The 12,187-nt window shown below is 41.4% G+C and overlaps 1 protein-coding gene across 3 annotated transcripts; it reads left to right on the top strand.

Annotated features, from left to right (window-relative positions):
* The first annotated feature begins 1,105 nt into the window (after window positions 1–1,105).
* Window positions 1,106–11,979, top strand: LOC139571435 (zinc finger and BTB domain-containing protein 18-like). 3 transcript variants are annotated; one of them, XM_071394305.1, is made up of 2 exons: window positions 1,106–1,845; window positions 7,047–11,979. In XM_071394305.1, the coding sequence occupies exon 2, from the start codon at window positions 7,061–7,063 to the stop codon at window positions 8,681–8,683; it is 1,623 nt and encodes a 540-aa protein (XP_071250406.1). In that variant the 5' UTR covers window positions 1,106–1,845; window positions 7,047–7,060; the 3' UTR covers window positions 8,684–11,979. The 3 variants fall into 3 exon arrangements, with proteins under 3 accessions (XP_071250406.1, XP_071250405.1, XP_071250407.1); XM_071394304.1 differs by lacking the exon at window positions 1,106–1,845 and adding an exon at window positions 4,174–4,676; XM_071394306.1 differs by lacking the exon at window positions 1,106–1,845 and adding an exon at window positions 5,871–6,499.
* The last annotated feature ends 208 nt before the right edge of the window (window positions 11,980–12,187 follow it).

Below are 12,187 nucleotides of genomic sequence, written 5' to 3'. Positions count from 1 at the left end.
AGACATAGTTTTTTTTTGTTTTTTAGTTTAGTTTATTAAATCGACCATTTAAAAAAAACAAGCACACATAAAACTTAAAAGCCATACATGCACATGAATAAAATCATTGAGGATAACACACAATAAAGTCTGGGACTTATTTCCATTGTGGTCCTCTACATAACATCATACCACTTCGAAAATTCATGAAATACCTCTCAGTATGATAACTTTTGGGCCCCTATATTTTTGTTCGTTGTGATTGTAGTCACAAACTGATTCTCTTGTTCTCCAGATTAACGGTCCTGCATGGGTGATCACTGCCGTGGCACTCGGTGCAAAAAACTGGATGTTCTAATGAAATGTCTCAAAATTGACTGAAGTTTGAACCTCCATATTATAATACAGTATATAATGTTTTATAACGTGTTTCTCACCAATAATGTTCTCACCAAGTCTTAGAATATCTTGCCTATAAGTCTTAGAATATCTTGCCTTTCAGTCTTAGAATATCTTGCCTATAAGATATAACCTAAGTCTCACATCAAAGGAGACATGCAACTCCAGCATAATGTTGCTCGTCTCTAAATTAAGTTATAGTGTTGTACAATATAACATATATTACAAATAAAAATACAAAGTAGCCTTTTCGTTTTTAATTACTTTAGGCTAATTATTGACGTGAGAGTGGACGTATTCGACATCAAACCAAGACATGGTTATTGTATGTCCCTGAGACACTGTAATAAACAGAGACGTAGGCCATTCTTTTATCGCTAGTGAATGAACCTGCTGATAGTTTCGCATAGTTTGGCCGACTAACCTCAACTCCGTGATTTACTATGGAGTCGAGCTGCAACTAGCGTGGGCGGAAGGGTAATCCGACATCACATAAAATTAAGTTTAGATATATTTTTTTAAGCTACTGGTTTCAGGTAGCGTTTCTTTGGTTGCTGAAATCAGTAGTTTAAAAAAAATAAAAAAGTACATTTTATGTGATGTCGGAGCTCCAGTCCGCCCACGCTAGTCACCGCCCAACTCCAACGTAAATCACGAAGTTGAGTTTAGTCGGCTAAGCATTGCCTAATGATAGGACTATAGACATAGGACTACTATGATAGGCTAACCTATTCATCATGACATTATGCATAAACTATTTAATATTCTTGCAAAATATATAGGCTATCCCATGGCAATAGGAAAATTACTAAAGTCAGAAAAAATTGCCTAGAAAGAAAATCACTTTATTCAAACCAATGAATGAACAATTGACTGTGCTACCTTGATGCATTCTGCTCGCTTCCAACGCAGTTATTTTACGCGTCAATTGCCTTATATTCGCAGACCTTTTCGTTGCAGTCCTCATTTTGTACCCGGTGACAAAAGTTTTTCTTTCAAGAATATGAAGGTAGTGCACCTGTTCTTCCTCTCTATTGGTCGAAGCATGACTACAGTACCCACGAAACCCTGCGCTCAGCCTCTTGCTCACTGTGCTCTGCGCCAGTCTGTTCAGGGAACCAGTTCGCTTGGCCTTTTTTCTGCCTTCTCACTGTTGTCTGGTGTCAACCTACACCCAGTAGACATATCCCTCCCTCTTCAACGACTGCTTCCAATTTGCCTTCACTTTTCTTATCACAAGCACTATTGGCTTTTGCGCTGTCAGTCAGACGCCTCTACCGTAGCTGGAGTTTAGTAGCAACAGCTCGGAAACATCTGGCTGCCGCAGCCCTTCTCTCTCCGCTCGCTCGGTCCGTCTTTCCTGCCACTGCAGGTTGTTATGGACATTTGTTGAAAGTCAATCTAGTTATTTTTCAACCTCAAGAGGATTTGACGAAGGACGCAGGTAGACGTTGGAGCTTGTTGTCTGTAAGTGCCTTTAATACCACAGTCCGAAAGGGTGATGAAAGGAGGTTAAAGAATGAAAGGGGAAAAAGTAATCATCATTTCTAGCGACTGTTGTGTTCACATAATAGTTGCTATGTTAGCTCCTTCGTAGTGCCTGTCGGCATTGCATCGGGGCCTGCTACAGAACTGCTATAGCCTACTACTGATCGAACGTTTACTTTTTTTTTGTTAGCCACCGTGGCTAGCTAGCTTGATTGCGTTAGTGTGTGCGCGCGCGAGATATTGTATTTGTAGTCTTGCGAATGTTCTGTTGTGTTGCTCGTGACAGTTTTCCAATCTGGAACCAGCAGCGCAGAGAAATGTTGGTAGCCAGACCCCGGAGGAGTAGCCTACAGAGGTTGACAGATACATTGATCAGTTGCTTGTATCGGGAGTAGTGTGTCATGTCCGGTCTCAAGAAGTTTATGGAAGTAATGGCTAATTTATGACAGTTGTTTCCTGGCTTTTGATATTTTTGTAGACTAGGCTAATCCAAAGAAAGGCAATGGCACAATATATATAATTGGATTAAGTGTTATGTGTTGCAAGTTGTAATATTAATGTTGTAACATTCTTACCCAAACACACTCTAGGGCTATTTAATGATACATGATATCCTTTTTCGTGAAAGTAATATGCTATGTTCTGTGAAAAGCCTCGGATCCTGAATCGGTAATACTTAGGTGCAACTCCAATTTTCCCATTTGCGTGCAGCGTCACTGATTTGAAGGTAATTTAAAGATATATATGAATAACATAAGATATCTGGCAATATGTTTGTTCTATCAGCCTACATATAGCCTATATATTCGTGTGTTTCTCCTCTTTCTAAAGTATAAGCTACATACATTAGCATAAATTGCAATTAATTCCTAAAGGTTTTGATCTTGTACATTTTCACAACAAAACTTGTGAATTATATTACATCACTGAAGCTGGGGTCTTATATCTCCCTCACTAACTTTAAGCATCAGCTGTCAGAGCAGCTTACCGATCATTGCACCTGTACACAGCCCATCTGTAAATAGCCCACCCAACTACCTCATCCCCATATTGTTATTTATTTTTTTGCTCCTTTGCACCCCAGTATCTCTACTTACACATTAATCTTCGGCACATCTATCACTCCAGTATTTAATTGCTAAATTGTAAGTATTTCACCACTATGACCTATTTATTGCCTTACCTCCCTAATCTTACTACATTTGCACACACTTTATATAGATTTTTCTATTGTGTTATTGGCTGTACGTTTGTGTATGTTTGTGTAACTCTGTGTTGTTTGTGTCGCACTGCTTTGTTTTATCTTGGCCAGGTCGCAGTTGTAAATGAGAACTTGTTCTCAACTGGCCTACCTGGTTAAATAAAGGTGAAATAAAAAATAAAATACATTTAAAAAATGCCCCTTATGTCAACAGGAACATGTTGAATGTCTTGAATGTAAAGTTCACATCTATATAGGCTACACAATTTCAAAAAAATATATGATCAAATCAAAGTTTATTTGTCACGTGCCCCAATATACAACAGGTGTAGACCTTACAGTGAAATGCTTTCTTACAGGCTCTAACCAATAGTGCAAAAAAGGTGTTAGGTGAACAATAGGTAAGTAAAGAAATAAAACAACAGTAAAAAGACAGGCTATATACAGTAGCGAGGCTACATACAGACACCGGTTAGTCAGGCTGATTGAGGTAGTACGTACATGTAGATATGGTTAAAGTGACTATGCATATATGATGAACAGAGAGTAGCAGCAGCATAAAAGAGGGCGTGGTGGGTGGTGGGACACAATGCAGATAGCCCGGTTAGCCAATGTGCGTGAGCAGTCTATTGTTATTGTTTATTATTGTTATTGTTTCATATGAATAATAATGGGCTTCATATAGATGTGTGGCTGTGATCCATTCTCATGGCAGATAAATTAATTCCTTGCGGAATAAAAATACCCCCTGAAATATTCACACGAAAGAGTGGAATACTTTCACAAAAGAAAGCAGAAGCTGTAGTCAGTTTTAGGCAGCCCATTAAGGAATAGTGTAGTTTTAGTTTTATTTAGAATATCACCCATGAGGTCAATAGGATTGTTCCCATTGTTATTTTATACATTTTTCTGTCAGTTGTCCAAAGGGTTAGGCAAATGAATTACGGTAATGGCAAGGGCAGTGAACCATAAAAAAGTTGAAAACAATATCAGCTGCGTGGATCTGTCAGTTACAAATGTGCTGTGCTGGCCTTTGTTTATGGTTACTGGAAGGAGAGCAGGCGTCAAAAAAAAACTTGAGGGTATTTAAATTCACTGTGCAGGAAACTAGGTTAGAAAAAAAGTGTTGGTTTTCACACAGACCTATTTTCTAAAGTTATCCTTTAGAGTGAAGAGGTAGGGGGAAGTTGTCTAGTTTTCCACCCAAGCACCTCAATACATGTACCCCCTTTTTTTTAGCGAGAGGAGAAAAAAATAAACAAAGTTATATAAAGGAGAGGCTGGTGGCAGAGTGTAGAGGAGTAGCATATGGCTGTAAAAGGAGCACAGCTGGAGGTAGCATTTCCATCTGAACATGATGTCAGAGCAGCTGACAGGCTGCCATCCCCCAGTCTTTTATTCTAATGCACAGACTGGGAGTTAGTGTGTGTGCGGATCTGTGTGCAGGAGGAGGTATCTCATTCCCCTCCAACAGCTCCTCCGCTTTGCATCTGTCTTCCACAGTTTGCATTTTTTTTCTCTCCTACCCCCTCATTGATTCTGCAAAAGAGCTGCAGCCGGCCCAGCTTTTCTACTACAGTGGACTTAATCAAGTTGATGCATACTGCAGGTACTGTGGGAAGGGGTCCGGGGCCCTGAGAGGGTTTTGTTTTGTATGAGTAGCTCTGGCTTTTCCAGGGCTTTTCCCAGGGTCAGGCTACTTTTAGTCAGAGCTCTATGGAATAGGAAGTGAAGGATTTAGTCTACGTGTTTTGTATGTGTACAGTAGTTGTTTACTGTAGCTAAGCAGGGGACTGGTGTAGTCAGGAAGAGCCTTCCTAGTTTTTCTCTGGTTTGTAGTGAGCAAGTTGGGCTTGGAGTTGAATGTTTGTTGAAATTATTGTCATTTGTTTCAACCAAAATACCTTTCTTGTGTTTAACTAATGATTAAATGCAATTTAACGTGTATTTATTGTCTGGTAAACACAGTATTAATTTATCAAATCTGATCCAACAGATAACTGCTACTACCAAAATTGTAAATCTTTATACTCAAAGTTATTCTGGTTAAAACATCCACAAACAATGTAAAAAATAATAATAATAATAATACAAGTCTATAGGGTAATTTCTACTAAGAATAATTAAACCTTTTAAATCTGACTTTTGGGGCTGCAGGTAGCCTAGTGGTTAGAGCGTTGGGCCAGTAACCGAAAGGTTGCTTGATCGGAATCCCCGAGCTGTCGTTCTGCCCCTGAATAAGGCAGTTAACTCACTGTTCCCCGGTAGGCCGTCATTGTAAATAAGAATTTGTTCTTAACTGACTTGCCTAGTTAAATAAAGGTTCAATAAAAAATAACTGGCTTTGAAATTACTTGAAAGCCTGATGTCCTCTTTCCCTGACTTGTGTTCATTTTTTCTGTTGGTGGTGACTAATTTAGAAGTTGCAGATTTGAGCTGCCTGAATTGGCTAGACAGCTGTAATCGCACTCCTCCTAGTCTTAATCTCTTTATCTGGGCAGCAGCTGCCATATGGCCACAGTCAGCTGGATCAGATGTTTGTAAGCCTCCTTCTCCGTCCCTCTCTGTCCTGACAGACCCCTAATTTGATCGCTGCTACCTTGTGAGTTGTCCTACTATCTTTATTTTTAGCCATCTTAAGGATTAGGATAGCTGTAGACTACAGGGCACTTAAAGTGATTGTACTGTAAATCTTCAGTGCCGGTTCTCTTTAGCGAGGAAGTGCGGTTTCTAGAAAGATTTGAGGAGGGGGAGCGTGGGGTGGTGGGAGTTGGCTGGGGGGTTGGACATCCTTGTCCCTGTAAGTCTCCCATTAAGGAAAATCTGAACTCTGCTCCAGTGAAGGGGATCGCACACTTGTTCACTCACATTCAAAAGGGTTTATTTAACTGCTTAATGTTCAAGCTCATGTATTATTTCAGGCAAAAAAAAGATACTTGGTTAACAGGTGTGATCTTTTTTTTTCTCATTCAAAAGTATGAATCTGTTATTATTCAAGTTTATTTAATGAAATGTATTTCTGGAATAGGACTCTCTTTTTAGCAAATATAAATAGCAGTGGGAGTTGACAATAAAAGGCCTTTTGTAATTACCAAAACCCTAATTTTTAAAACCCTTCAATTCCGTGTGTACAGTCGTTATTCTCAGTATACTTACAGTAGGCCTCTGGAATTGGTAGCTTGTGTATGTGAGGATTGCATGTGTACCTGAAATCCTGTTACCTAAAGAGGCTGGCCAGGCCAATGTGGGTTATTAAAAATAACCTGACTAGGAGCTGGGAGAGTAAAGCGTGGAAGCAGTTCAGTTAGCAGGCGGGCGGGCATCTGTGTGACCAGGAGGTCAGCTGCTGAAGCCTCTCTGTGATCATGTGGAGCAGCCATTGGTCGCAGTCTAGAGCAACACCTCTCCCAAATATCATCCGGAAACATTTAGGTTTATGGAGCAATTAGACTCTACCTGTTTTTTATTTGGTGTTTGTGTGTCTGAAAGTTGGAGTTTGTTGGTGGTAAAACATGTTAGCAAAATCTAAAACGAAAAATGTATCTTTGGTGATGTTTTAGTGACAGTTTTGTAAATGTAGTTTAAAATGTCAAGGATTTCTTGTGTAAGCAAATTTTTGTTCCCTTTTGGGTGAGTGAGAGAGAGTGAGTGAGGGAAAGTGAGTGAGTGAGTGAGTGAGTGAGAGAGAGGGTGGGTGAGTGAGAGAGTGGGTGAGTGAGTAAGTGAGAGAGAGATTGAGTGAGTGATTGAGTGAGTGAGTGAGAGATTGAGTGAGAGATTGAGTGAGAGGGTGAGTGAGTGAGAGAGTGGGTGAGTATGTGAGAGAGTGGGTGAGTGAGTGCATGAGGTGAGAGAGTGAGAGAGTGAGAGCTGAGTGGGTGAGTGGATCCAGACAGGTTGTCTATAAGCTAAAACAAAAATAATGTACCTCTAACATCTTCTAAAATAATGTGCCTCTAACATCTGCTGTCTGTTCTAGGTTATGAAGACATCATGGAGTTCCCAGACCACAGCAGACATTTGCTACAGTGTCTGAGTGAGCAGAGGCATCAGGGTTTCCTTTGTGATTCCACTGTGCTGGTCGGCGATGCCCAGTTCCGAGCCCATCGAGCAGTGCTGGCTTCATGCAGTATGTACTTCCATCTCTTTTACAAGGACCAGCTGGACAAAAGGGACATTGTTCATCTGAACAGCGACATTGTTACAGCCCCAGCATTCGCTCTCCTGCTGGAGTTCATGTACGAGGGGAAGCTCCAGTTCAAAGCCCTGCCCGTTGAGGATGTGCTGGCTGCTGCCAGCTTCCTCCACATGTACCACATTGTCAAGGTCTGCAAGAAGAAGCTGAAGCACAAAGCCACTGCGGAGGCAGACAGCACCAAGAAGGAGGAGGACGCTTCCAGCTGTTCTGACAAAGTAGAGAGCTTCTCCGAGGGCAGCACGGGCCAACCAGCCACAGCTGACCTATTGCCCAGTGATGATGAGGACCTGGAGTCCAAGCAGGACTCCAGCAGCCTGTGGATGAGGCTACCCTCCGACCGGGCAGGCACCCCGGCCACTGCCACCAGCCCAGGGGAGGATGACGCCCATGGCAGTCCCCCCAAGCTGCAATCCCCAACTGGCAGCCCCAGCAGCTCTATAGGCTCCCTGTCCAGGAGGTCTGTGGGCTCCCGTGGCTCCCGCAGAGTGTCGTCGGATGCAGACTGTGTCCTGGACTTGTCTGTGAAGTCCAGCCTGACTGGGCCCAGTGAGGCCTTATCCAATAACCCTTACTTCTGTGGTGTGGTGATGCCAGATAGCCTGCAGGGTACCCTGGTCCAGGTGAAGCAGGAGAAGAACACGGGCTCAGACCATGAGGACCTGGTGAGTGGCGACTACGAGATGGACCACAGCGGGCCCAAAGCCACCACTCCCAGAACCAACGGAGGTCTGAACCACCACTTGGTCAGCAGCCATGCTCACAGACGCCTGGAGGCCCACCTGTCAGCCCTGCGTGATGCCACCCTGGCCAGTGAGCTGGAGCGTGACGACAAGGTCAGCAATAATGACATGCTGGGTGGAGAGAGTGAGAGGGCCCAGGTTGAGACGGCCAGCATCGACAGCACCCTGCTGCCCTACGTGTCCAACATGCTGAACGCCCCTCACACTCAGATCTTCATGTGCCCGCTGTGCAACAAGGTGTTTCCCAGTCCGCACATCCTCCAGATCCACCTCAGCACACACTTTCGCGAGCAGGAAGGCGTGCGCGCCAAGCCCGCCAGCGACATCAACGTGCCCACCTGCTCCATCTGCGGCAAGACGTTCTCCTGCATGTACACCCTGAAGCGCCACGAGCGGACTCACTCTGGAGAGAAGCCATACACATGCACCACGTGCGGTAAGAGCTTCCAGTACTCTCACAACCTGAGCCGGCACGCCGTGGTGCACACCCGAGAGAAGCCACATGCGTGCAAGTGGTGCGAGCGGCGCTTCACCCAGTCCGGGGACCTGTACCGCCACATCCGCAAGTTCCACTGCGAACTGGTCAACTCGCTCTCTGTTAAGAGTGAAGGCCTCAACCTGCCCAACCTCCACAGGGACTGGGCCATAGAGGATAGTTCTCAAGAACTGTGGAAGTGAAGCCTGCTGAAATAATCAGGACTTATTTGTTTTTAAGCTAAATGAGAGAGGTGTCAGTGAAGGTTGGGCAGAGAGGTAAGGGAGTTGGAGCACAGGTTGTGGGTAGGAGAGGGGTCTGATTCACTCATGTTTCTTGTACGTACATTACAAAATCTGCTTAAATGGCACTTTAATAGAACATGAAGATGTTACTACTGTTTTCAGTTCCAGTCATTTGTTCTGTTCTAATCTTTTATTTGTTCAGATTTAGTTCCATATAAAAAAAACATGGGCGCTGGTATCAACAGCCAGTGTTATGTCATCTTCTTGTGTATAGATACACTCCTTAATCTAAGGCACACCTTCAACGACAACCATATGAAGTGTTCAGGTAACACATTGACGTTAAAGATTATTAGAATACACTAAACGGGTACTGTGATCATCAATTTATACCAGTACACATATGTGTGTGTATTAATATGTGTGTATATAGTGCACTATATTTTTATTATCAAATTTCATTGGTGTGTGTGTGCGTTTGCGTGTGTGTGTGTGTTTAAGGAAACTGTGGAAAGAGGTCTGCTCTAACAAGCTTCTGCTCCTTAAGCTCTTGACTGATGAAAGACATATGGCACTCATGCAATGTACAGCTTCCTTTTTCACATGAATTAAAGTATTTTCTAAAATTCTTTACGAATGATTATTATACAATTTCTTAAATCTATCTGCAGCCTTTAAACATCCCTTTAATTTCATTTGGCTGTATCCTATAGGTTTCTGTAGTGATTATGGATTTGGTTTTGGAAAATGGGATCTGATATTGCATGAAGTCCAACCTGTATATTTGAAATGTGAATTACTGTATAACTGTACACTGTAATTGAGCAAATATAGAACAGACTATGTGAATATCCAAGGGTGCAGTCAGTTAAGAAACCCGGAATATTCCAGTTATGGAAAATGCATGAATATGATTTATCTTACATTTTCTTGTTTTTTTTGGGGGGGGGGTGTATTCTAAATTAACTTATTTCATTCTTAAGTAGTTTATTTATTTTCTCTGCTCTTTTTGAGAGTCTGTCGGGACTCCTTTGAAATGTTCTTCTGGGCTGTGAAGATATTCTGTCAATGCACTGGTCTTGGGTTTGAGTTTGTGTAACGGAATGTGAGGTGAAGTTTGTCGTCAGACTGACAGAGGTGGCAGTGTGGGCTGAATGCCAGTAGTGACCTAACTAATCTACTGAAGATCTCCTCTACTGTGTTTGCCTCCCGCCCACACAGCACTTCATCACAGTCTACTCTGCTGCATGGTGGTCAGGGAGTTAAGGTTCCCAACTACTGTAGCTATATCCAGTTAACATTCTGCTTTGGTATTTTCTGCTTTCTCATCGACATTAAGTAAGCGTTGTGGGTAATTTATTATTATATATTTTTATTTGGCACCTGTTTCTAACTGTGCGGCCAATGAGAAGGTTTCACACTGATCTATGAGAGAGATGCTCACCTGCTCATGCCTGAGTACTCCTGAAGGTTATCTCTGTTTCAACAGTAAAGCCTGAGTACTCCTGAAGGTTATTTCTGTTTCAACAGTAAAGCCTGAGTACTCCTGGAGGTTATTTCTGTTTCAATAGTAAAGCCTGAGTACTCCTGAAGGTTATTTCTGTTTCAATAGTAAAGCCTGAGTACTCCTGAAGGTTATTTCTGTTACAATAGTAAAGCCTGAGTACTCCTGAAGGTTATTTCTGTTTCAATGGTAAAGCCTGAGTACTCCTGAAGGTTATTTCTGTTTCAATAGTAAAGCCTGAGTACTCCTGAAGGTTATTTCTGTTTCAATGGTAAAGCCTGAGTACTCCTGAAGGTTATTTCTGTTTCAATGGTAAAGCCTGAGTACTCCTGAAGGTTATTTATGTTTCAATAGTAAAGCCTGAGTACTCCTGAAGGTTATTTCTGTTTCAATAGTAAAGCCTGAGTACTCCTGAAGGTTATTTCTGTTTCAACAGTAAAGCCTGTGTACTCCTGAAGGTTATTTCTGTTTCAACAGTAAAGCCTGTGTACTCCTGAAGGTTCTTTCTGTTTTAAATGGTAAAAGCTGAAGAATCAGAGAGCAGCACTACACGCTCCTAATTTGAATGTCTGCGTGTATCTGTTTGAGTGCTCCTATGTACGTACTGTATGTATGTACACGTGTGTGTTTTGTACTGAAAGCGTAATCCTTGCTTTTGAAGGGGGAGAATTGACATGCTTGATTGCACCATTAAAGCTTATTTAACTGAGATTTATTGCTGAAAATATGCCTATATGAAAATTACAGTTATAAATTATAGATTCACGAAATCATGGATACTATTACATTCAAGAGGAGATTTATTTAATTTGAAATTATTGAATTAACCTTAGTATTATAATATCTCATTTTCATTTGAACTGTTCTTTATTTCAATATTTTATTTAGGATTTTTCAAATTTTTAGGAATGTGAACATTCTGAGAAAACTGCACTCAAAAAAATGTTTGTGCACAAAAATCATGGAATCAATCAAACAAAAGCAAAAGTTGAACTCTACACAAACTCAGTTATTATTATGGTTATGAATGTCTGCACATTGGCATGTCTGGCAGGTCCACACTGGCCCGGGGGTTAGGTTTGCTCTTCAGTGGACATGGTGGTGGCAGCATCAGCTGGTGACATGGGTGCTCCTTGCCAACTGCACACACTCATGGCATTTTGCACAGTGGTAATTGATCTCTTTGCATCCATGGAAAATATATCATATGTGAGTTAGCTCTCTGTTTGAAGACTTATTTACAATTATTGCTGACTTCTTATTATACTTGACCGCCTTAAACTACTGTAAACAGCTTGTTTTTTTTCACTGAAAGTGTGTGTAACTGGACTGTTTATTGACCTTTTTGAAATGGAAAGGAAGCTGTGAAATTACCCAATAAGCATCTCCGTTTACATCAATCCAACTTTGGTTACTTGAAAACAGGAATGGTCCAATGGGGGAAAAAACTTTCAAATGTAGACGACAATGAAGAGAGGGGAGGGGGGGAAATAGAAAGAAATCGGTTAAAAAGGACAATCACTGTCTGAAAAAGAAGCAGATTTTGATTCAAATATATTTGCTTCCCTGTGAGATTTGGTTTATTTTTCTGGATTTAAGCATTTAGCTTTGACAATCATAGTATGTTTTGTTTTTTCTCAAGAGGAGTAAATTCTAAGGCTGTTTAGTTTTGTACTTTTTTGGTGTGCTGTTGTTGAAATTTTTCAATTGTGTGCAAACTGCAATAAATTATAAGAACCTTAAAACTCAACTCCAATGTAAATGTGTGTGTTTAATTTGTCACATAAAGAGTGAATAACATGGGTACCATTCAGTCGGCACAAAACTACCGCACATTTAGAAGATTAGTTAAATGCTTATTATCCTTATTAATACAGCTTGGAGCCACAGTCATATTTTAACAGAAGGAAGATGTCATCTGCTGAAATTATTGTACTTTTTTTTTTTTTTTTTCTTGA

This window comes from Salvelinus alpinus, chromosome 3 (genome assembly GCF_045679555.1).
Source record: "Salvelinus alpinus chromosome 3, SLU_Salpinus.1, whole genome shotgun sequence".
Lineage (NCBI taxonomy): Eukaryota > Metazoa > Chordata > Actinopteri > Salmoniformes > Salmonidae > Salvelinus > Salvelinus alpinus.
Note: the sequence above shows the minus strand (reverse complement) of the source record. Positions and strands in the feature narration are given on the sequence as shown.